The following is a 26,376-nucleotide window of genomic DNA, read 5'->3' as shown; positions in this document are numbered from 1 at the left end:
GAAGCTCTCCCAGAGGTGGGAGTTAAAGACCTCCCCGACAGAGTGCTCGGCCAGACGTTCCCAGCAGACCCTCACCATACGTTTGGGCCTGCCAGGTCTGTCCGGCTTCCTCCTCCGCCAGCGGATCCAACTCACCACCAGGTGGTGATCAGTTGACAGCTCAGCCCCTCTCTTCACCCAAGTGTCCAAGACATAGGGCCGGAGATCCAATGAAACAACAACAAAGTCGATCATCGACCTCCGACCTAAGGTGTCCTGATGCCACGTGCACTTATGGACACCCCTATGCTCGAACATGGTGTTCGTTATGAAAAAACCGTGACTAGCACAGAAGTCCAATAACAAAACACCACTCGGGTTCAGATCGGGGAGGCCGTTCCTCCCAATCACACCCCTCCAGGTGTCACTGTCGTCGCCCACATGAGCATTGAAGTCCCCCAGTAGAACAACGGAGTCCCCAGTCTGAGCACCTCTCAGTACCTCTCCTAGGGACTCCAAGAAGGCCGGATACTCTATACTGCTATTCGGCCCGTAGGCACAAACAACAGCAGGAGCCCTCTCCCCGATCCTAAGGTGCAGAGAGGTGACCCTCTCGTTCACTGGGGTAAACGACAACACATGGCGGCTGAGCTGGGGAGTTATAAGCAAGCCCACACCAGCCTGCCGCCGTTCACCATGGGCGACTCCAGAGAAGTGGAGAGTCCAGCCCCTCTCGAGGAACTGGGTTCTGGAGCCCAAGCTGTGTGTGGAGGTGAGCCCGACTATCTCTAGCCAGTACCTCTCAACCTCCCGCACAAGCTCAGGCTCTTCCCCCCCAGTGAAGTGACATTCCATGTCCCAACAGCTAGCCGCTGTGTCCGGGGATCAGTTCGTCGAGGTCCCTGCCTTCAACTGCCGCCCAATCCACACTGTACCAGCCCCCTATGGCTACCTCTGTGGATGGTGAACCCACAGGAGGTCGGGCCCACGTCACCGCTTCGGGCTGAGCCCGGCTGGGCCCTGTGGGCAAAGGCCCAGCCACCAAGCGCTCGCATATGAGCCCCAACTCCGGGCCTGGCTCCAGGGTGGGGCCCTGGCTGCGCCATACCAAGCGACGTCACGATCCTTGATAGATTGTTATCCATAAGGGGTTTTGGTGAACTGCTCTTAGTCTGGCCTGTCACCTAGGACCTGTCTGCCTTGGGAGACCCTAACAAGGGCGTAATGCCCCCGACAACATAGCTCCTAGGATCATTCAAGCACACAAACCCCTCCACCACAATAAGGTGGCAGTTCTAGGAGGGGACTTTTCTTGCTATGTGTCATTATTTTACGGTACTTTTTTTAGTCACCAAATGCTAAAGTCCCCAGCTGTTTCTTTGTTTACTCCTCACAAAGTCCAGGACAAAATTCGACAAAGGTCGCGACAAAATTCTTATCCAGCCATACAGTTACAATGTGCCGTGATCACTTCTCCATCTCCGTCTTGTTTAACTAAGATCCAGGTCTTTAAAGGGGTTTCTGATGATCTTTGTGAATGATTTGCCTGAGAGATAAGAGGCAACTCAAATGAGAATCAAGCAAACTGTTGTTTATTTACACTTCAACTTGCAGCGCTTCGTTGTAAAGACACGAACGAAAAGCTTAAAAAATATATACTTACACGAGCAAAAACAATACAGGATTCATTCAGCAGTGACTTGATAGTGAGGTCCTTTACCCAGCCACGTACAAAAAAGTTGTAAGCCTCCATACTCTTCCACGCTTTCATCTGTTTTGCAGTGTCGAAGGACGTCTGCAACACCAGATAGTTCGAGATGTCGGGGAACTCGACTGAAGGGTAGTTTTTGAGATCGTATGACAAATCCTTCTTTCCCAGACTGTAGGGGTCGATTCCATTGCACATAGCAATCTTCTGCATATATCTAAAGTGAGCAATGGCTTCTAGATTACAAGCATACTCTGATAAGTTATCGCTAGTTGTTTGCACTACGGCAGCCGTTTAGACAACCAGCTATTTCACTTCCTGTAAAACCGCTAAGAAAAGTCACATGACTGAAACTCAGCAATATAATAGGTGAGAGGTCGAGGGTTACTGAAATGGAGATCAGCGCCGCACCCATGTGCCTCAAAAGCTGGTTAGTCCTGAGACAGGAGACTGCCTGGGAAGACCAGATCCTGGCGCAGTCGGGACTTGAATATACCTACAAGCAGGTTTATTGAGAAACCAAAAAACTCACATATACCGTACACTAAGAAAAAGTCTGAACAGACAGTAACCCAAACTCAGGATTGAACCAGTTACCATGGAGCTGTAAGGTGGGAACAATGTACCACCATGCCACACTGAACAGAGTGTGTAAATTAAAAATGTAAGGAAATCGATCTTTCCAGCAACTGGACAAGCAAAATCAATTCCATTTACCAATCCAGTCCTAAATATGAAACAGAAGGTAAAATGCAAAGTGATTCAACCAAAATGAAATAAAAGCTCTACTTAATCATAAAATGACAAATCAAAACAAGACACTCTTGCCTAAGCAGATTAGTTAAGAGCTACCACTGCTAGACTTTGAGTTTTGGTAATTAGACATACATTCTCTAAAAAATAAAGATGATAGAAAAGGTTCTTTAGAGCATTGGTGCACACTGGAAAAAAATTCTCAACACAAACGTTACTGGTAACTGGAAAGATCTTTGTGGTGGAAAATGATTCTTCCATTCACTGAGGCAATGACAAAATACTGGCTAAAGAATCATGGATCAAAAGTTTCTTTATGGAACCTTGATTATGATATCTCCTGAGGAATGGCAAAAAAAAGTCCTGAGGTGACTTTTTCTTAGTGTACGGTATATGTGAGTTTTTTGGTTTCTCAATAAACCTGCTTGTAGGTATATTCAAGTCCCGACTGCGCCAGGATCTGGTCTTCCCAGGCAGTCTCCTGTCTCAGGACTAACCAGCTTTTGAGGCACATGGGTGCGGCGCTGATCTCCATTTCAGTAACCCTCGACCTCTCACCTATTATATTGCTGAGTTTCAGTCATGTGAACTGAAGAAGCTTTTATTGCACCTTTCTGTATTTTAATCCACTAGTTGTAAATAAAAAAAATAAAGAAATAAAAAAAACCTTCCAGGTTGGTTAAATCTAGAATCATAAAGTGTCATTCAGGTCTTTTTTGTTGGATTCTATGTATAACCCTAAATCAGAAGCCACATTTTCAGAATATTTTCCACGTACAGGCCATTTTTAGTAAGCTACAACCCAAAGCTATTCCAACAACTCTTGAGGAAGTATTTTTCTCAATACATATAGTACATACCGGAACCTGGACTCTTGATGATTTGTAGTTCATCCCTTGTGTTTTGAACTAATCACGATCCTTGACCAATGACAGCGAGGTTTGTCCAATTCAAAAGGAACCTTCAAACACCTACCATCTTGCTTTCTTAAATCACCACTCCTTTCCAGTACTCAGTCAAATTTCCTGATCTCTCGATATCAACAGCAGTGGTGGTGCTGCAACACAAAAGCATCATGTCCGACGACTTTTCTGTAGCCACAGAACTGCCACCATGAGACTTCCTTCCAAAACAAATGGCCCTAAGATAAGACAATTGATCTTGGGTGGGTTTCCCAAAAGCCTCTTAATGCTAAGAGCATCTTAACTAGGAGATAGAGTGTTCATTGTGATGCTCGCTCTACAATTTAACAATGATCTTTGTGCTACAATGCTTTTAGGAAACTCACCCCAATCCCAACAGTTTCTCACAGAAGATTCACATGATAGTACTTGTTTGTGAGTTCTTGTTTGGAACTACCTAGCTGGTTATCATCGCTATGATTAAAAAGCATAAGCTGTAAATCCTTTGTGTATGATCTGCTTCCTGGAGGATTATTTGGTTTTCACACCAAAATACATGTGGAATGTGAATCAGATAGAAAGCTAGCAAGCTAGTGGCCTTGGAAATGCTTTCATAAAATTGCATAAAGCTGAGCATGCCAAAAGAAAAACAACCCTAATGTTAAAAAAAAAAGCTAATGTTGTCTCTCTGGAAGTACCAATTTGCTTATAATAGCTAGTCCAGTTTGATAACATGCTAGTTAGTGCATATTAGCAAATTGTGTTATTAAAAATGGTAGCCATGTTTCCAGCAAACTAGCTAATATTATGTCGGCAACTGTGGGTACAAAATAATAAAATAAACTACAAAATCTTATGTAAACAATTTATATTGTAAATACAATATATAGTAGGTTTACCTGTTATGATGGAAATAGCTAAACTGGGGCAAATATGACACAGTCCTATTTTTACCCAGGTGCAAATAATTTTTGCCAGTCAATCAATCAATAAAAAAAATAATAAAAATTAAAGGCATACTCAAGCGTTTTTCAAGCTAATTTTTTTCTACCACATCCATAGCCATAGTCATACACAGAAAGCTGTTGTTGTGGTGGTTTTTAAAATAAATTCTTCTGTTAAAAATTCTTCTGTAAAATTCTATATAACTATCAGCTAACTAACATTCGTCTGTTATCTTTTTCCCCCCTCAATCGTACCCGATCGCTAGTTTTTGTTTTCTAACTCCTCCCAGCAATATCGTAAGTTACTGCAAGCTAGTAATGTTACTTGAATGTCCTCAAGTTGGGCATCCAGTGTTAGCTTGGTATATCAGGCTAATTTTACCAGGCTCAATAAACAAACCCCTACAAGCTTATTGCTAATACGTGTCCTCGACGCACATCCAAAGTCACAGAAATGACTCAATTTAGGTTACGTACACGACATATTTTAAATAGATCACAAAAATATATATAACAATACCTGTCTGTTAATATTTGGGAAGAAATAGCACTGAAAATAAGACCAAATAAAATATTTGGGACAAAAAATATAGTTTCATAAAGTTTGATCAGACTAGGGAAGCTGCTAACTGGTATATTTACAACCTCACTGGTCATATATTTTCACATGGCGACTAAATGCTCACATTATTTGGTCCTCTCTGTCCATGCTTCACTGCTCTTATGTAACAGGAGTGCTGTCCTGAACACAGGATGGTCCATGCTGCTCTGCTCTGCTCTGCTCTGCTCTATCTGTATTTGCTAAATTACCTTAATGATCGGCACGGTGGTGTAGTGGTTAGCGCTGTCGCCTCACAGCAGGAAGGTCCTGGGTTCGAGTCCCGGGGCCGGCGAGGGCCTTCCTGTGCGGAGTTTGCATGTTCTCCCCGTGTCCGCGTGGGTTTCCTCCGGGTGCTCCGGTTTCCCCCACAGTCCAAAGACATGCAGGTTAGGTTAACTGGTGACTCTAAATTGACCGTAGGTGTGAATGTGAGTGTGAATGGTTGTCTGTGTCTATGTGTCAGCCCTGTGATGACCTGGCGACTTGTCCAGGGTGTACCCCGCCTTTCGCCCGTAGTCAGCTGGGATAGGCTCCAGCTTGCCTGCAACCCTGTAGAACAGGATAAAGCGGCTAGAGATAATGAGATGAGATGAGATGACCCTAATGATTTGTTTCAGGAAGTCTGGTCATCAGAAAGTCGAGTTACTTTGCTGCATTATTTATAGTCAGGTTTTCATGAATATGTGTGCGTGTATGTATGTTTGGATGACGAGTGTCATACACATAACTGCGATAAATGGTTTAATTGTCATTACCATTGGCTTGATGAAGTTGACGATTTTCCAACAACATCACAAAAAACATCACAAAGTGTTTTATTCCCCTTATACCACAGCAATTGACTTATGCATACAATTTTTATTGATTGCAAAACGACACATCATACTCTTTATGATGTGGAACGTCCTCGAAACAAGTTATTTCCTGTTATCATGTACGTTATAACATCTATAGAGTCATTTCCTTACACTCAAAAAATAACCATTGGATTTACTTAACCGAGTTATGGCAACCGGTCCCACGAAACTGTGTTAATTTAGATGTATTGAATACAGTTATGTTGAGTTATTCAAAACATAACTGTATTCAATACATCTAAATTAACACAGTTTCGTGGGACCGAGTGCCATAACTCGGTTAAGTAAATCCAATGTTTTATTTTTTTGAGTGTAGAAGCTTCTCTTTCCCTTTCTCTCTCGAGATTATTAAGACAAAATATGACCGAGCTTTTCATGTAACCAAGAACCCACCAAGCCTTCCATCAAGAAAACTTTCCCAAAGTGGAAAAAACTCAAAGGAACAGCTTTACCTCTGACTGCGACAAAGTGCTGACACTGGAGACTCCTTCAAAAAAAAAGCACTATCTTTCTCTTCCCCCACCCCCCCATCCTGAGATCGAGATGCTGACCTCTTCTGCTCCTCGGATCTGCCTGATCCATCCTGATGCCCTACTTCTGGCTGGAGTCCCATCACATTGCTCCTGTGAAGGACGGCCCCATACGGACAGTTGATAGTCACACTTGGAGATGCTCTGGACACTTACAGTAATGCTTTTATGGCATACATTTTTAATCCCTTTATGTGGAAACATCCACTCTACAAGTCACTGTATATGTTGTTACTATACAAAAAAATCACGTATTAGAATGAGAGCATTGCAGCATCTTCTGACCAATCAGAATCAAGCATTCAAACAGCACTATGGTTTAACAGTCAAGGACAATTGAACTAGAGCAAAAGCTAGCTTGTCGTCTACAACTAGTCGCTAGAGCTACTCACGGTCAGGTTATACCAAAGACTTCATAAAACTGGTACCTACTGCCATCTGGTGAGGCATGCCGCAATACAGATGTGACTGAGTAGGGAGTCAAACTCTTGCGGTTACCAGAGGACCAACCCTGTACTGTAACCCTAGCTATATAATAGGTGAGAGGCCGAGGGCTACTGAAAGGCTACCAATTGTGCTACCAATTGGTACTGGCCAATGTGCCCAAGACAAGGGCCTGGTTACTACTTGGATGGGAGACTTCCTGGGAAGATCAGGTGCTGGCACAGGAAGGACATCTCCAGCTCCACGAAATATTACTGATACACAACAAAAAACATACAGATGGGCAAGATATGTAAGGAAGAGGAACTGTACTGCAGTGATGAACACCATCCTTCCAGTGGGGAAGCCATGGCCTAATGGTTAGAGAAGCAGCTTTGTGACCAAAAGGTCACTGGTTTGATTCCCTGGACCAGCAGGAATAGCTGAAGTGCCCTTGAGCAAGGCATCTAACCCCCAACTGCTCCCCGGGCTGGACTGGGTATGTTGTACGTCGCTCTGGATAAGAGCGTCTGCTAAATGCCTGGAATGTCATGTTATGATGACGGTGGTGAAGAGTGATGTTTATGATATAACTCTGATCAGTGCTCAATTGGCTTGAGCGTGTGATTTATACACAGTACTGCCACTTCTAGATTTTAACTCCTGGTGTACCGGGACTTCTCACAAGCTCACAGTACCCTTTCCTGTCCTCTCCATATCAGAGTGTCTCTTGGCGATTCATTATGACATTTACCCAGGGTGCACTACGTGATGCTTGCAGGACTACGTGACGCTCACTCGCTTGTTCACAGAGAAATCGGAAACAACAAACTGGAAAAACAAAGAAACAAAAACAGGACAGTAACGTTGGGATGGCTACAAAAGGGCACAAAGAGAATGAGAGTCGAAATGGAGTCGGATGATGACACAGCTCTTCGACAGTCAAATTCTACCGTGGCAGAAAATGCAGGTGGGGAGCGACAAGCTAACTCTAGCACGTCTGCTAACAGCGAAGAGCCTGTTGCTATAGCAATGCCTGTTGCTACCAATACTCCAGCCAGCTGCGATGTTAACAATAACCTCCTTCAACATGAATGGCCAGACTGTTGGTCAAAGGATCAAATACAGTATTTTTGCTCACAGAACGACTGGCTTATTTGTAAAGACAAAAAGCTTGGGTGTAAGATATGTAGCCGCCCAACTCATATGCCAACGGGTGAATATGGGGAATACTGGTACTTATTTTTTTCCATTTAAAGCACTGGATTTATATCATTTTCATAGCCAAAAAAGATTCAGGAAGTCCAAATCCACTATGAATGAGGTGGAGTCTCAAAGAGGCCAAACCATGGCAGAAAAATAAATGCCTTTCTGTTCATTTGTCACCCATATATGGTTATAAGCAGTTTCTAGTACAAAGACTTTGACCAAGAATAACGATTAAACTATAATGCTCATTATTAAGTTACAACTGACAAATAGAAGCATGAATTTCATCCGAATATCCCACTGTTCCGTGTTTCAAGACAAAACATGAACAGTCAAACACAACACATTCTACATCACTATTTACTCAACCATTACATCTGATTTAACACCAGTGTTTTGAGGCAAGCGGAAGGCTTACTAATAAAGCCAACATTTTAAGCACTATACTTTACATTCACTGATACCCACATTAGCTATGTTTGGTTAAACGATCTCTGTAACACAATACCTCCACCTCTTCTGCCTCAGAACACAAGCAGCTGCCCAACAGGCTTACAAAATACACTGGAAGTGGAGAAACCACAGCAGATAAGCGAATTCAGTCGACAAATAAACACCCGATGTCTCCTGATCTTTCACTCGCGTACATTTAGATCCGAGCCTAGATTAAACTTCACCAGCACATTGTTACATGCTGTTCATGACGCAGCGTGTGTTCGGCTGATGGCCTTTGGAACCTGTTGATCAGTGGTTTAGTGGCAAATCTCTGTGTATATGGAGGCTTCAAGACAAACACAGCATTAACAAGGCATGAACCCAAACAACAACTACCTCCAGGGTGCTTTCTCATGTTCAGTCCTCCAGATGTTTCATCCTCACTCTTACTATCATCATCATCATCATATTGTTATTATTATTATTATTACCTCACCCGGGACGGAGTCCACCAGGGGGCGAGGTATTATTTTCAGTCGTGTTTCTTTGTTTTTGTGTTAATGATATTATGGGAAAATGGCTGGATCAATCTTCATGAAACTTTCAGGATAGATGGGCATTGGTCTCAAATAGAACATCCAACATTTTGAGGGTCATCTGGTCAAGGTCACCAAAAAGGTCAAAATTGGTTTTGTTGTGGTTACTGCCTCATATAGAGGCGCTAGCCAGTACGTCATCGTGCTGTAAGAATGTAAGAGTGTAACAGTCGTGCACTGCGCATGCGCATACACGTGTTCCGATTAAAATTATCCTGGATGGTAAATGCTTGAGTAATTACCGCCCTATCTCTAAGCTCCCTTTCATTTCCAAGGTGCTGGAGAAAGTCGTGCTGTCCCAGCTGCTTCCCTTCCTGTCTGAGCACAACATTTTAGAGCCCTTCCAGTCAGGTTTTAGAGCACTGCACAGTACTGAAACAGCTCTGCTCAAAGTGACTAACGATCTACTGCTCACTCTAGACTCAGGCGAGAATGCAATCTTGGTCCTATTGGACCTTAGTGCGGCCTTTGATTCTGTGGACCATGACATCCTCCTCTCGTCGTGAGGAGTGGGTAGGCATTAATGGGACAGCACTGCTTTGGTTCAGATCCGATCTAAAACACAGAACCTTTTCCGTATCTCTCGGTCATTTTTCCTCTTCCTCAGCCTCAGTCTCCTATGGGGTCCCGCAGGGCTCTATTTTGGGTCCAGTACTTTTCTGTTTGTATATGCTCCCCCTAGGTAACATTATTAGAAAGTATGATATCTCCTTTCACTTCTATGCAGATGATACACAACTGTACCTCCCCTTTAAATCTAGGAATTCCATACAGCCACTATTGGGTTGTCTTGAGGACATTAAGTGCTGGATGACCAACAACTTCCTCCAGCTAAATAACGGCAAAACTGAGGTTATCATTTTTGGTCCTCCCAAATCTAGATCCTCAGTGGCTAACAAGCTTGCTCATCTCTTTCCATATGTTAAGTCATATGCTAAAAACCTAGGTGTCACTCTTGATTCAGAACTCTGCTTTAAAAAGCAGATTAGTACGGTTATTAAGAATAGCTTCTTCCAGCTGAGAATGATCTCCCATCTCAAACTTTCTTTATCCTTTGAAGATCTAGAAAAAGTCATCCATGCCTTTATTACATCCTGGCTAGATTACTGCAATTCCCTCTATCTTGGTCTTCCCCAGCCTCAATTAATGTGTTTACAGTTGGTGCAAAATGCAGCTGCTAGACTGCTGACAGGTACCAAGAAGAGAGAGCACATTACCCCTGTCCTGGTTTCTTTACACTGGCTCCCCATTAGTTTTAGGATCTAATTTAAAGTCCTACTAATAGTCTACAAGGCGCTGCATGGTCAAGCCCCTATTTACATTTCAGATCTTCTGAAACCACCCCCTGCACCTAGGTCCCTCAGATCTGCTGATAAAAGGTCTCCTCCATGTGCCCCGGACTCACCTCAAACAAAAAGGTGATAGGGCATTTGCAGTAGCAGCTCCAAGTCTGTGGAACTGTTTGCCCCCAGACATTAGATTCGCCCCCTCTATCTCCTCTTTTAAATCCAGGCTCAAAACTCACCTCTACTCACTGGCTTTTGCATCCTCTTAGCTGCCCATTCCCTAGTTCTTTTTGTAGTGGGTGTTATTCAATGTTGTTGTTTATTTGTTGTTTGTGTAATTCTGGCATCTTTGTCTATCTGTCAATCTCTGTGTTTGTAATGTGTATTTTTGTTGCAGCTATTAATGCATCTTTTCTTTTTGTGTTTGTTTGTCCATTTTACTTCTGATTTCTTAGCTACCCTATGTACAGCACTTTGGTCAGTGAAAACTATTTTAAATGTCTCATCTCATCTCATTATCTCTAGCCGCTTTATCCTGTTCTACAGGGTCGCAGACAAGCTGGAGCCTATCCCAGCTGACTACGGGTGAAAGGCGGGGTACACCCTGGACAAGTCACCAGGTCATCACAGGGCTGACACATAGACACAGACAACCATTCACACTCACATTCACACCTACGGTCAATTTAGAGTCACCAGTTAACCTAACCTGCATGTCTTTGGACTGTGGGGGAAACCGGAGCACCCGGAGGAAACCCACGCGGACACGGGGAGAACATGCAAACTCCGCACAGAAAGGCCCTCGCCGGCCACGGGGCTCGAACCCGGACCTTCTTGCTGTGAGGCGACAGCGCTAACCACTACACCACTGTGCCGCCCTATTTTAAATGTGCTTTATAAATTAAATTTACTTACTTACTTACTAAAATGGCCGGTGAGTGTATACAATTCTGTTCACCATTCGAAATAAACAGACTAGACTAAAGAAATCGCTTTCAGACATGTTTATGCTTATTACAGAGGGAAAGCGCGTTCCACTGAACTCTAGCGCTGGGCCATTTCTGGGAAATAAGAGTTTGGGTCATGGCGACAGCGTGTGTATGTCAGCCTCGGTTCAAAGGTTTCAGTTTGGAAAACTGTAAGAGGTAAGAGTAGAATAATATAAAGTACAGACACTTGGTATATTTTACTTCTGTGATTTTTAAATTGTTCATTTTTGGATTACGATTCATTTTTGTGGCTACTGCCTCATAGAGTAAATATATATGCTATATTTACTGTATGGACATGGTATCAGAAACCGATTTTATTTATAAGCAGTAGCCACATGTACCCATAGGGTACCTATTTTTTTTCACGATATCTTCTTTCATATTCATCATACTGTAAGTGCGACCAGGCGAGGTTTGTTTTGCCTGGCAACACTTGTTCTTCTTATTGCTGTTGTTGTTGTTGTTATCAACTGTAAAACAGCACCAACTTGTAAAACAAGCACTGTATTTTGATTTATCATACTTCTACTTCTTCCTCTTATTCTTGCTTTTTGTTGATGTTATTTTTTTATCATCAGTATTATTTTGATTGTGCTTGTTTGTTGTTACTGTTGTCCACTGTAAAAGGCAACAACAGTCAAACAAGCACTGTATTTCATTTATCTTACCTCTTATTATTATTATTATTAATTCTTCTTTTTCTTCTTCTTCTTCCTCTTATTATTATTATCCATCCATTAACCGTAACCGCTTATCCTGTGCAGGGTCGCAGGCAAGCTGGAGCCTATCCCAGCTGACTACGGGCGAAAGGCGGGGTACACCCTGGACAAGTCACCAGGTCATCACAGGTCTGACACATAGAGACAAACAACCATTCACACTCACATTCACACCTACGCTCAATTTAGAGTCACCAGTTAACCTAACCTGCATGTCTTTGGACTGTGGGGGAAACCGGAGCACCCGGAGGAAACCCACACGGACACGGGGAGAACATGCAAACTCCACACAGAAAGGCCCTCGCCGGCCACGGGGCTCGAACCCGGACCTTCTTGCTGTGAGGCAACAGTGCTAACCACTACACCACCATGCTGCCCCACCTATTATTATTATTATTATTATTATTATAGCATTTCAGCAAATTTATTTATTTTTCATCAAAACCAAATATATGTATACCTTCCCCTGAAATACACTGACAGAATGCGTGTTAGTTTAAATTCCAGCTGCCACCTCTATGATGTCACAATGGCTTTTTACAACCATCCAATCAGCAGCTCTGCTTAAAACACACACACACACACACACACACACACACACACACACCCCTCTCAGGTGCACACTGTAGTATTTCCTTCAAGAAATGCACAGCTATAGTTATTCTCTCTGTGACGTCTGACCCCACAACACTGTGTACAACAGATTTCTGCTATAATCATCAACACACCCATCATCCTCTCACACGGCCCCAGTGTTTTCCTCCCTGTCTGGCTTCCCCTGAGTTATTATCTTTCTCTTTGTGGCTTTACCAGCGAGATGACAGTAAGTTGGCAAACACTGAGGGATCTTCCTGCCTCCGCTCTCCCAGGATTCCTCAGATTGGACTCCAGCCTGCTTGTGTGTGTGTGTGTGTGTGTGTGTGTGTGTTCTCTATATGGAGTATCTTTTTTCTGGTTATCGATTTATGGAAACTAGCACAACCATATACTGTATAATTATAGTTGTATTATGGTTATATATACAGTATGTTGCACACAAGAGCTGCGAATAGAAATTCATTATCCAAAAATGACCACAGTATGCACCCATGTGTGTGTGTGTGACTGTATAATTTATAAACAAAGAATTTTTTACATTATCAAACCTTCGTTTTCATGATTGTCGATGAGATAATTTGCGAAATGTTCATGTGCCATATCAAACACCTATCAAAGCGTCTCCTCATACGTAGTCACGAAAAAGAAGTTGGAATTCAAATTCCGTGTTGCCGTCGGTGCTTGTAATGCGAACAAAATGAAGCGACGTTTTCTTTCTGTGACAGAAAATTCACTAAGTATAGAACATACAACCAAGTTCAGACCAAGTTCATGACAGTGATGCATCTAGATCAAGAATCATTAAAGGCTCATTAATCAAATAAAAGTTTATGCGAATACCAGTGCTAATGTTCGCATCAAGTCTTACAGGCATAACGTAAGGCAAAAGTTCATGTTTTACTCATGATGTTTTGCATTTCACAAAATTAACATCAAAAAGAATGATTAACATGGACTTTTATCTCAAAAGCTACAATATTTTAATTTGTGCTCCAGTACAACCTCTTTAAAAAAAAGTTACTATGCAGTCTTGAGCTAAAATCAGTATAAGTAAGGAATAGGACATTTTTATTAGTTAAAGGACGACACATTGTATGAATTCATCATCATCATCATCATCATCGAACACTGTCTCCATGCACTAATATGAAAAATCTCCTTCCATAGTTTTCTGTTATGTGTAGCTTTGTTAAGGTCATTGATATTGAGACCGGACCATTGGTATATATTGTCTCGCCAACGTTTTCTTGATCTTCCACTGTTCCGTTTGCCTTCCATCGTACCTTCGGAACAGATCTTAGCAAGTCCTCTTTCTGCCTCTTTTACATGACCAAAGAGTTTGAAGGTTTTGCTCTTGATTACATTTAATGTTGTGAGACAAGTTAGTGTCTGTTATCACTTAGGTTATAGCAGCTATTTAAAAAAAAAAAAAAGCCTTCCCTGGTCAACCTCCATTTCTCTCTCTCTCTCCCCCCAACACATTCTCTGTCCTGACATTTCAAGAATGGAAAGTTTACTCACTGTTACAAAGCGCTGACATTTGAGACTCATTCCATAAAAATGTATTTAATTTGTTTATTATGGAGTGTCTCCTATACAAGTCTCTATGAATTACAACCCCGATTCCAAAAAAGTTGGGACAAAGTACAAATTGTAAATAAAAACGGAATGCAATAATTTACAAATCTCAAAAACTGATATTGTATTCATAATAGAACATAGACAACATATCAAATGTCGAAAGTGAGACAAAAAAGACCTAAGACAGTTGAGCAACTAGAATCCTACATTAGACAAGAATGGGTTAACATTCCTATCCCTAAACTTGAGCAACTTGTCTCCTCAGTCCCCAGACGTTTACAGACTGTTGTAAAGAGAAAAGGGGATGTCTCACAGTGGTAAACATGGCCTTGTCCCAACTTTTTTGAGATGTGTTGTTGTGATGAAATTTAAAATCACCTAATTTTTCTCTTTAAATGATACATTTTCTCAGTTTAAACATTTGATATGTCATCTATGTTCTATTCTGAATAAAATATGGAATTTTGAAACTTCCACATCATTGCATTCCATTTTGATTTACAATTTGTACTTTGTCCCAACTTTTTTGGAATCGGGGTTGTACCTGCTACTATAGAAACAACAGCGTACTCGAACAAGAGCATTAATATCGGCTAAACCTGTACCTTGGATTACCGCTATTATCAAAGGAAATTAATCAACCAATCAGATTCAAGAATTCAACAGCACTGTCGTACAGGTTTGGCTGGTCGAATGATTTGGTGGGTCCAGATTATTCATGAAGTACTTTACATCACGGTTAAAGATGATTGATAAATGCTTTTTAATAGTTAAAGGCTCTGACTGCAAATTTTAAATTCTGGGCAAAATGTTCTATTTCTATTGCTGTTGGAGTTTTGCTGCCCAAGATGTTGCGCAGCTACACACACCATGTATCCTATGTGTAAATGTTTTGCCGAGATTAAAAGCGTCCCACATTTTACGATTCCAAAGATTGCCGAAGCAAGTGAGCAACAATCACATGACCACCATGGGGCATTTGACCTACACTGTAAAGGCCAATTTATGCTGACAACCCAGTCCTCGCAGACGGCGTCGCAGATAGCGTCTGCGTAGCCCCCCCCACCTTCGCAGACGCTCTGCGCGCACCTCCCAAAAATTGTGACCACCTCAGAAGCCTCGCAGACAGCGTCACAGACAAGAGGGCTCTGATTGGTCCACTCTACATCCGCTGTACACGCACTTCCGCTTCCCTACTTTCCCGGTTTGGTTTGTTTTCACGACCGCCATTTTTAAAAACACGAGCGAAGATGGAGCAGCATGAAGAGCGGTTGATTGAGTTAGTACGTACATCTATACGACTCCAGTTCTAGTCATTATAAAAAAAAAAGTTCTAGTCATTATAAGTAACCAGAGGATAAACACTCCACTAACCACACCCACCAACTACTCCTAGCGACTTCGCGCCCCCTTGCGTTGTGGTGGTGAATAACATCGCGCACGCCTATTACTCCCCACTCAACAATAAATTACAACTGTCTGCGAAAAGCTATCTGCGAAAGCCTTGTCGCAAGAGCATGCAGAGGCCTTTAGAAGTCTTTCGGTGGTATTGTCCATTTTACTTTATTTTTAAAAGTATATTTATTCCAATAAATCAATTTAATTTTCTTTTTTAGTTTTTTGAGTTATCTATAAGTAAAAAGTGTGAATATTTTCGTAACTTACTTTTTTATGTGATAAAATTAATTTTATTGGACTTCAACATAAATTGATTTAACAAAACTCAGTTTAAACGTTTATATCACACGTAAAACATCACGACCCGCCCACCTGCAGCAACAGAAGAACAAGCCCGGGTAGGCAGGCTTCACTGTCGAATGTTCCTGAATGTGGATCTGTGAGTTGTTTAAGTTAAGATGCTTTAATATGATGTACACAGTAAAAAAAAACTGTACTCTGAATGTTCTACTAAGCAGCACATAATAATCTGAGGTCATGCATTCTTGTATGCACTAAATACTGATGTTCTTGACTGTTAATACTGTCCAGCTTATTGACACAGTTTGGATATGGCTTGTGAAAATGTTTTAATAATATGTATACGGTTAAAGAAAGAAAACTGTACTGTGAAGGTGTTCTACGCAGCACTTTAAAAAGTTGAGGTCATGCATTCTATGCACTAAATATGAATGTTGACTGTTCATACTGTCCAGCTCATTGCCACTGTTTTGATTTGGTAATGATTTAATAAAGGTTGGAATTTGATATGTCTTGATTTTTTTATTATTATGCTAACTAATTATTTTAAGCAGTTTCCATTTTCACGGGCGGCACGGTGGTGTAGTGGTTAGCGCTGTCGCCTCACAGCAAGAAGGTTCTGGGTTCGACCCCAGCGGCCGGCGAGGGCCTTTCTGTGCGGAGTTTGCATGTTCTCCCCGTGTCCGCGTGGGTTTCCTCCGGGTGCTCCGGTTTCCCCCACAATCCAAAGACATGCAGTTAGGTTGACGTAGGGTGGCCTTGAGCAAGGTACCGACCCCCTGACTGCTCCCCGGGCGCTCTGGTGTGGCTGCCCACTGCTCTGAGTGTGTGCATGTGTTCACTGCTTCAGATGGGTTAAATGCAGAAGATGAATTTCACTGTGCTTGAAGTGTGCATGTGACGAATAATAATAAAACAAAGAAAGGGTGAATTGGTCAAAATTAATAAAATAGAGTACAAAAATTTTTTTTCATTTAAATGTTCATCTCATCTCATCTCATTATCTCTAGCCGCTTTATCCTTCTACAGGGTCGCAGGCAAGCTGGAGCCTATCCCAGCTGACTACGGGCGAAAGGCGGGGTACACCCTGGACAAGTCGCCAGGTCATCACAGGGCTGACACATAGACACAGACAACCATTCACACTCACATTCACACCTACGGTCAATTTAGAGTCACCAGTTAACCTAACCTGCATGTCTTTGGACTGTGAGGGAAACCGGAGCACCCGGAGGAAACCCACGCGGACACGGGGAGAACATGCAAACTCCACACAGAAAGGCCCTCGCCGGCCACGGGGCTCGAACCCAGGACCTTCTTGCTGTGAGGCGACAGCGCTAACCACTACACCACCGTGCCGCCCCATTTAAATGTTACTTATTTTAATTAAGTCTTGTGTGTTTAATATGCTGATGTTTTTTACATTGATTTTACTCAATTTCTTGGCTTTTTCTGTAAACGCAACTTAATCTTTTTGCATACATCGAAATGCATATTGTTAAGTTCTCCTTACTCAAAAATACCATTAGTTGACTAAACTTACAAAAAGTGGTTGGAAAATGTTGCCTTATTTTTATTGAGTTAGATCTAGGCAACAGTTTTTGCAGTGTACTTTTAACCAAAACAAGTCGATATGGGTAAACATGGTGGACTCCGCTCTCCCTCCACCTAAAAGCCAGCAGAAAAGAAAAGGAACGCTTGTCTAGTAAGTACAACTGCAAGATAGAGCAAGGTTAGATGATGTAATTTTTCTGGACAGATAACTAAATCAGGGCGGCACGGTGGTGTAGTGGTTAGCGCTGTCGCCTCACAGCAAGAAGGTCCTGGGTTCGAGCCCCGGGGCCGGCGAGGGCCTTTCTGTGTGGAGTTTGCATGTTCTCCCCGTGTCCGCGTGGGTTTCCTCCGGGTGCTCCGGTTTCCCCCACAGTCCAAAGACATGCAGGTTAGGTTAACTGGTGACTCTAAATTGACCGTAGGTGTGAATGTGAGTGTGAATGGTTGTCTGTGTCTATGTGTCAGCCCTGTGATGACCTGGCGACTTGTCCAGGGTGTACCCCGCCTTTCGCCCGTAGTCAGCTGGGATAGGCTCCAGCTTGCCTGCGACCCTGTAGAAGGATAAAGCGGCTAGAGATAATGAGATGAGATGAGATAACTAAATCATTCTAGCTAGCACTTAGCTATCTTAGCCTAAGAATTTATGCTGACAACACAGTCCTCGCAGATGGCGTCGCAGATGGCGTCTGCGTAGCCCCCCCCTTCGCAGACGCTCTGCGCGCACCTCCCAAAAATTGTGACCACCACAGAAGCCTCGCAGACAGCGTCGCAGACAAGAGGGCTCTGATTGGTCCACTCTACATCCGCTGTACACGCACTTCCGCTTCCCTACTTTCCCGGTTTGGTTTGTTTTCACGACCGCCATTTTTAAAAACACGAGCGAAGATGGAGCAGCACGAAGAGCGGTTGATCGAGGAAGTGAGGAAGTACGGACATCTATACGACTCCAGTTCTAGTCATTATAAGTAACCGGAGGATAAACACTCCACTAACCACACCCACCAACTACTCCTAGCGATTTCGCGACTTCGCGCCCCCTTGCGTTGTGGCGGTGAATAACATCGCGCACGCCTATTACTCCCCGCTCAACAATAAATTACAACTGTCTGCGAAAAGCTATCTGCGAAAGCCTTGTCGCAAGAGCATGCAGAGGCCCTAATGCATGGACTCGACTCCACAGTAGCGAGTATGGAGTTATACACCTAATGTTTTGATCTTACAGAGAAAGAACCGATAACACAAAAGCAGTAACAGAGAAAAGATATGGTCATCTTTTGTTTCACGAATCTATTCGCAAACATCAACCACAGATTACATCCCTGCGACTCAAAACTCTCCAAGGTCGATACAGAGTCACGATGTTTTCCGCGCATCGCCATCTTGGTGTGACACAGTTCCATAGTTATGCTAATTAGTTAAAGTTCCTCGCATTTAGCTATTTCGTGACCCTCAGAACATCAAAATGATCACATCTCATCCACATGATATTGTTCTTGCGAGACAGAGAAAAATGTCATGCACAATAAAAAACATTTGAAAATTTCAGATGACTTTGCAGTCAGCACCTTTCAGGCTTGTAGTACTTGAGTCCGACTCGTGCTCTAATTTCAAGGACTCGTGACTTGACTTGGACTTGAGCACTGATGACTCAGACTTGGACTCGGACTCGTGCATTAACTGCATTCGGACTCGTAAAATGGAGACGAGGACTCAAATTTTTTTCTTTATTTTTTTGTAACATGCCATAATAATTTGGCATAAGATATTTATAACTACATGAATTTTTATACTAATTTCGTGCAAGAGAATGCACATTCACCTGTTCATATGTCATGTTCAGGAACAAACTAACATTAATGGCGCTAAAATGCCTGGAGAGAAGCCTCTAGGATTGTCCGCTTTGCTTATACAGACTTCTCGTGCAGTGGGAAAAAATGCACTGCTATGTGTTCCATATGTAGAAGAACTATCGAGGAGACGACGGGGACAACCTCGAGCTTCAATCGTCATTTGGCAAGACTCCACCCAGAGAAGGAAGTGACACGCTATGTTCATTGCTCTGTTGATAGCAGGGCTTGCTTGCTGAGCGATGAACTAGCTAGTGTTAACCCTCTCTCATGTTATTTGCCTTGTTGATAGTGGGCGGGGCTTGCTGAGCGATGAACAAGCTTTTTATCTGTAGCCTATTAACTAAAATGGGGCAGTCAAGCAGCAATGTTAGTCCAACACAGTCGCAGAGACGGATTCACATAGAAGCAGCAACAGCCAACATCAAATGGTGCAGTTGGAGTCTTGTTCTCGGACTTGACTCAAAATTTTATTTCATGACTTGGACTTGAACACTAAGGACTTGAGACTGGACTCGAGGTTTAGGGACTCGACTACAACACTGGCACCTTTCACTGGTTTAAAGAAAGACATGAAATAACACTACTCGGTTCCAATTATTCAGGAACAAAGCAGCATTGGGTGACGCAATCTTATTTATTATTATTAAATACTAGTATAGGGCGGCACGGTGGTGTAGTGGTTAACGCTGTCGCCTCACAGCAAGAAGGTCCTGGGTTCGAGCCCCGTGGCCGGCGAGGGCCTTTCTGTGTGGAGTTTGCATGTTCTCCCCATGTCCGCGTGGGTTTCCTCCGGGTGCTCCGGTTTCCCCCACAGTCCAAAGACATGCAGGTTAGGTTAACTGGTGACTCTAGATTGACCGTAGGTGTGAATGTGAGTGTGAATGGTTGTCTGTGTCTATGTGTCAGCCCTGTGATGACCTGGCGACTTGTCCAGGGTGTACCCCGCCTTTCGCCCGTAGTCAGCTGGGATAGGCTCCAGCTTGCCTGCGACCCTGTAGAAGGATAAAGCGGCTAGAGATAATGAGATGAGATGAGATGAGAAATACTAGCATAGTTGAAAGTAGCCTCCTGTTTCTCTCATATTTTATAATGCTATGCAGATGGCTTCCTCTGACGTAAAGCTCATGACTTGCCCAAACCAACAGCAGGCCAATGACAAAGAGAACATATGAGTCGGCATAGTATGTGGGTGTTACCAAGTTGCCGCTGAGTTGTTCTGTAACTCTACACCAATGCATACACACAATATGCTTGAGCTGGTGCTTGTAGTGGTGCTAAGCAGCGATGATTGACTTCTGTGTCATCCAAATGCTAAATGCTCTCTCTCTCACTCATTCTCAATGAAAAGCTTAATGGCGTAGAAGTGTGTACATACGCGTATGGATGATTCACACAGCGACACTGCGGTGGCTGAGGCTTTAAGTCGATGAGTCATTTCAACCATAGGTCTGCTCTGTTGCCACACACACACACATACAACATTAATATTTAACTCAGTACTGAAAACCGTGATTACGCAGGCTCCTTGATGGCTCTGCTGTCAAGTTATCACCATCTTTCCAAATGCTAAACCAAACAAATCCTGGCACGAATGAGCTCACAGTGTTATACATCAAATTCTAGAAACACTAGAACTATTCTGAGCAAGATCTATAACCTATCAGGCTTCTGAATCTGACCTTGTATGCCTTTTGAAATCAATACTCCTGAGCTTTGAGCGTACTCCTAAAACACACAAACATACAAACCCCATAATCAGAAGCATCATCAACAGCTCATCAACAGCTTTGGAGATGGTTCATAAATCCAGCGTGGAAGATGTTTAAACCAGAGCAAAGCCAAGTACAGTTGCATTGTATTTCATATTATAGTGTACACTGCTATTTGTGTCATGTTATACTCAAATCCTTTATACTGTAGTATAGTGTTGGATATTTATAGTTATAAAATGTTCGGCAAAATCAACAAGCACTCATGGTGACAAATGGCTCATCCATACATAGCTTCTTTTTATACAAACGTATTTCATAAAAGATTCCTCAAAAGAAAAAAGGGTTTGATTGAAATACAGCTAAAGCCGCTGCTCCGGTGTTACTCAATGCTTGCCATGCAGTAACCAGTGTTGTAGTCAAGTCACTAAACCTCGAGTCCGAGTCCAGTCTCAAGTCCCCGGTGTTCAAGTTCGAGTCAAGTCCAAGTCATTAAAAAAATGTTTGAGTCGAGTCTGATAACAAGACTCCAACCGCACCATTTGACGGTGCGCCATTTCAGCACCATTAACATTAGCTTGTTCCTGAACATGCCGTATGAACAGGTGAATGTGCTTCTCTTTATCAGGGAGTGTGAAATATTCTGTCAGAGATGGTTGGATGTAAGTGCAGAAGGTGTGTTTATTAATACAAGTGAAGACGGTAAACACTCCGGAACGGCAGGCAAAATCGTAAAACCATGAAACTGGCAATAGGTTGAGCAAAGCACAACTGGGCTATCGTAAACTTGGCAGAATCAAAGATGAGAAATAGGAAATCAGGGATCAGGAAACCAAACAAGGAAATGAGGCTCGGTAATGTGTCAGCAACGCAACTCAATACTTCGCAAAGTAAGTGTGTTTTCACAGCTTTTATATCGGCACACTGTTTGCGCCTTAATCCTGTGCAGGTGCGAGTCGTTTACAGCGTGCGAGAGTGTCCACTTGGCGCACGCGCTGTCCAGAGCGCACCCGAGAGTCTATCTGATGCACGTGCGAAGGTGTGCAGGTGTGACACTCTTGCATGAAATTAGTACAAAAATTAATGTAGATATAAATATCTTTTGCCAAATTATTATGGCATGTTACAAAAATTTTCTTTTTAAAAATCAGAGTCCTCATCTCCAATTTCCAAGTCCTAATGCAATTAATGCACGAGTCCAAGTCCAAGTCTGAGTCATCAGTGCTCAAGTCCAAGTCGAGTCACAAGTCCTTAAAATTAGGGCACAAGTCCAACTCAAGTACGACAAGCCTGGCAGTAACCTTAGACGGCATAAATTAGTAACTTGCCTGTTCCAATACACCAATTATCACATCCCGATGAACATGTTAATGAGTTGGTGAGTTGAATGCCATGTGTTATAGCACGAGAATGTAGATCTACAATAATGTATCCTCTCAAGTAGAGCAATGACGTTAAATCTTGTACTTTTCCACATGTATTTCTTTATTTTTTCAAAACATACTCCAGATCCTTCTCAATTCATGTGTCTTGAGTATTTGGATTATGAGTGCATTATGAAGTTATAGCTGCTCTGACACAAGGGTTCAGGCAGGTCCAGGAAATCAGGATGTCTGGGATGCTGTATATTTTAGCCAGATGTTCTACAAGGGTAATACAGTAATATATTAAGTTCCAAGCCAATGTTTGAGAATAAAAAAAATCCCCCAATACAATACAACAGAAGACACATGGACTTTGACCTCCAAAAGGAAATTAAAAATGGCATCCGCTGGCATGATAACGCAATGTGTCACACTGCCACCTTCAGCTCCAGGTTCTCTGATTCAATCCTGAGCTTGGGTTACTGTCTGCTTTATCTTCTCAGGATTGAAACCAGGATCCTGGAGCTGTGAGGCAGTAAGGCTATACGCTGGTTCACCGTGCTTCCTTGACCCTCATCTGCTCTGTTTAATTGCAAGTCACGTTGGATGACCAAATGAGTAAATGTTCACATACAAGTCATACAATCTACATTAAAGATGCACGAATCAACCAAAATATACGACTTACCATGAGATCAGGATCAGACTACACGATATTTTTCTCTTTCATGATCAGTGACTGTAAAAGCATGGACAATGTAGCATCTCGAAAAAGTGAAGCAAAACAGATCTAGTGCCCCAAGTGGTTTCTCATCTAAACTGTCTTTCCATTTACAGCGTCTAATTCAAACAGTTAGTTTTCTCGATGCTGACATCTTCACACTTTTTATTTTCCACCAAAAACTAGCTTATAAAATGTAACTCTACTATATCCCAAGAAGGCCTGGATACACTTGGGAATGAACTGATTGGCAGCCTTGGTGACACACTGGACCTTGGTATTGGGACAAGGGGGCGACCCGACCAAATGAGTAGGTGTACCTGACTTCAACTCTCATCTCTATTGCGCAAACTCTGGCTCCAAATTTGACAATATAGCAGAGAAATTGTAGCTTCATTTTTATAGAATAGAAGGGCATAGAGCCACGCTGCATGCCATCCATGTTTTTACAGTCATTGTTCATGATGGACACCATGTCTGATTAGGCAATCATAGTGCCATAAATTCTTGTGGTATCTTGGTTGGGAAGCTGACAACACTACAAGTGTGTCCCCAATCAATCAGCATTCATGGCCTTGCATGTCATTTGGGAGGAGGGTCAAGAAATTGACAATAACGGCAATGAAGGAAGACATCGTAGGAGTTGTCAAACTAGGTGAGAAGATACAAAAAAATAGGTACCCTATGGGTACATGTGGCTACTGCTGATAAATAAAATTGTTTTCTAATCCCATGTCCGTACAGTAAATATAGCATATATACACACACACACGTTATCAATGATACTCGCCTCATCTCTTGCAAGCATCACCAAGCTGTGAGCAGCATCAGGGTTTGGAGTATTTTGGTTACCAATTTTGTTTACTGTGTTTTGTTCAAAATACAGTGCTGTGAACTAGATCTGTTTTCAAAATAGTAAGAAAGCACTTGTTCATGAATTGTCTTCGAAGCATTATTTAGTACTAATGAGCACATTTTGGTTCACAAGTGTAGTGTAAAGACTCAAAAAATTAAATAAAAAAGTTAAAGCGAATAGCAGAAGTTTGATATCGGCTTTTCAATATATCTGCCAAAAAGCTAAAAAAAAAACAAAAAAAAAACCATACAAAACTTTTCATTTGACCTTTCAGAAGGACCAAACAAAAGCTGTGATAATCCCTCAAAAGGTGAATTTTCTTAAAATAAACACCACTTGCTTGATATCGAATCAGTAGCCTTGGCGAACCACGAGGTGAATTTCGTTTAGCTTTTTATTTGTCGATTATCTTCCGATACTACGAAGTTATAACAAGGTTTCTCTTATTTCGCTTCTGGTTCTGATTGGTTCCGAAGTTTATCAAGAAGTAGAATGGGTAATCGAACTCGATCAGGATAAGTGCTGATTGGTTACAAAGTTTCGCTATTGTTACACTCATTCTTTCAACACAATGACATAGTGGCTTCACCACTTGTTCTTGTGTACCTTTGATAACGCAATATCAACTGTTCATATCGCGAGATCACAATTTGCCGTTCTGGTCATTGTAATGCTTATGTGTATGTGCAGTGTGCTATTGTTACACTCATTCTTGCAACACGATGACATAGTGGCTACAGCCTCGCTTCGCTTCTATGAGGCAGTAGCCACAAAAATCTGACATGCTAGACTTTTCATTGTGGTGTCACGGAACATCCGACACCACTGTTCTGTGATTATGTTTCATTACAAGGACCGTTTGTCATTCCTGAGTTGTCATTCATGTGTTGGTCAAAACTGGACTCAATTTGTGTAGTCTGATCATGACATAACACACCCTGTAGGACTTGTTAATGACCTGAATATATGACTCGGGTGTGTTAGGAGAGACAGATGTGCAGTTCTGTTCCAGCAGGAGGATTGAAAAACCAAGCTAATAGACTTAGTGAATGGACAGCTCCGTGGTGCTGAAAGCACACACACATCGCTGCTGCTCAGTTCCAACAGCTGGATGGGATTCTGCAGCACCAAATATGACAAGACAAACTGATTTCAACGTACAAAAGGATCAGAAAAATGGCGTCTCATTCAATATTCAACCCGGCAGTGAGAAAAATGCAGGTTGTGATCAATCCAGGAAGTGCATTAGGGGGAGAGAGAGGGAAAAAAAGGCGAGCTTCTCAGGTCTGATACAACTTATTCAGCACACTCAGGAGAAAAACAGTGCTTCGGCAGAGATCGAGAATCCTTTTGTACGCTTGTCTTACTTCAGCATGGACTGTTCCTTCTCCTCTTCTCTCTTCTGGCGGTCCATGACGTCGAGGATGATCCTCCTCTCTTCATCGGTGAGGTGGCTCAGGTCCGGCATGTCGGCCAGGCCCCGGTGCGCGAGCGGAGCGGCCATGTTCACACACACACACACACACACACACACACGCTACAACACATACACACACACACAAAGTCAGGCTTAATCTGTGCACAGATTATTATTTCGGATAATTTCATGTGCACGCGCATAATCTGCTCGAATGCAGGCCTATTATTAAAGAACATCTTTTTTTTCTTTTGAAAAGCATGCACAATATTCAAGGTGATTCCTTTCAAATTCTCAAACACAAAGAACAAGAACCTGATGCGAGAATTAACTCAAAGCCCTCGTCACTAAACAGACAGATGAACAAAATGACTAGGTTTAATAGTTCAGGAAAAATCCGAAGGGTCATGCTCATCTACATGCTTAATTTCTACACATGGCAAATCAGCAAATCTGACAGACTTCTCGATCTGGATAACAGAAACCTTAGATGATAGATAGGAGTGTGTATTCAGGAGGTAGGATGTAGCTTATCTCACCCTGTCCGGACGTACAGATGTGCAGAAGGAACCCGTTTATGTTGCCATCATGTTCAAATCCGTCCTAACCCATCACACCAAAAACCATCATCCAGTGCGCTTTGAACCGAATCCCTGCGGTCTCCTCTCTTCTCCTGTCCTCCAGACTTGTGTGGATGTTTCTACAAGGTTTCTTAACAAATTGCACAGAAGGAAGAAGGGAAAAAATGGACGCAGATGAAGCTCAGCACCGACAGCACCGCGGCGCTCGGTCATTGACTGGTGGGGAGAGCAGCTGGAAAACCCGGACTGGAGGAGGATCACGGCGGGATCGGAAAAACCCCCGAGCTAAAAATAACAAGCACTCTGATCCAAAGCCACGCCCTCACCGATCTGCCCTGCTCTGATTGGTCAGTGACGCCAGCCAAAGCAGAACACAGACCTGCATTCAAGCCCAGGATTCTGAATGGATGATTCCAGTTACATACTATAACTCTAAGGTCTAAGACTATTACATCTGTGTGTTGGCCTGAGATATTTTCTACAAGCAGTTCAAAAAACTACACTGTCAGAAATA

The 26,376-nt window shown here is 42.6% G+C and overlaps 1 protein-coding gene across 1 annotated transcript in view; it reads right to left on the bottom strand.

Moving 5' to 3' along the window:
- Positions 1-25,368, bottom strand: part of rims2a (regulating synaptic membrane exocytosis 2a) — a 454,274-nt gene extending 428,906 nt beyond the window's left edge. The window contains exon 1 of the mRNA XM_060900221.1: positions 25,232-25,368. Coding sequence (XP_060756204.1) covers positions 25,232-25,368 — 137 coding nt within the window. The remainder of the gene's footprint in view (positions 1-25,231) is intronic.
- Between the last annotated feature and the right edge of the window lie 1,008 nt (positions 25,369-26,376).

This window comes from Neoarius graeffei, chromosome 19 (genome assembly GCF_027579695.1).
Source record: "Neoarius graeffei isolate fNeoGra1 chromosome 19, fNeoGra1.pri, whole genome shotgun sequence".
In the NCBI taxonomy this organism is placed as follows: domain Eukaryota; kingdom Metazoa; phylum Chordata; class Actinopteri; order Siluriformes; family Ariidae; genus Neoarius; species Neoarius graeffei.
Note: the sequence above shows the minus strand (reverse complement) of the source record. Positions and strands in the feature narration are given on the sequence as shown.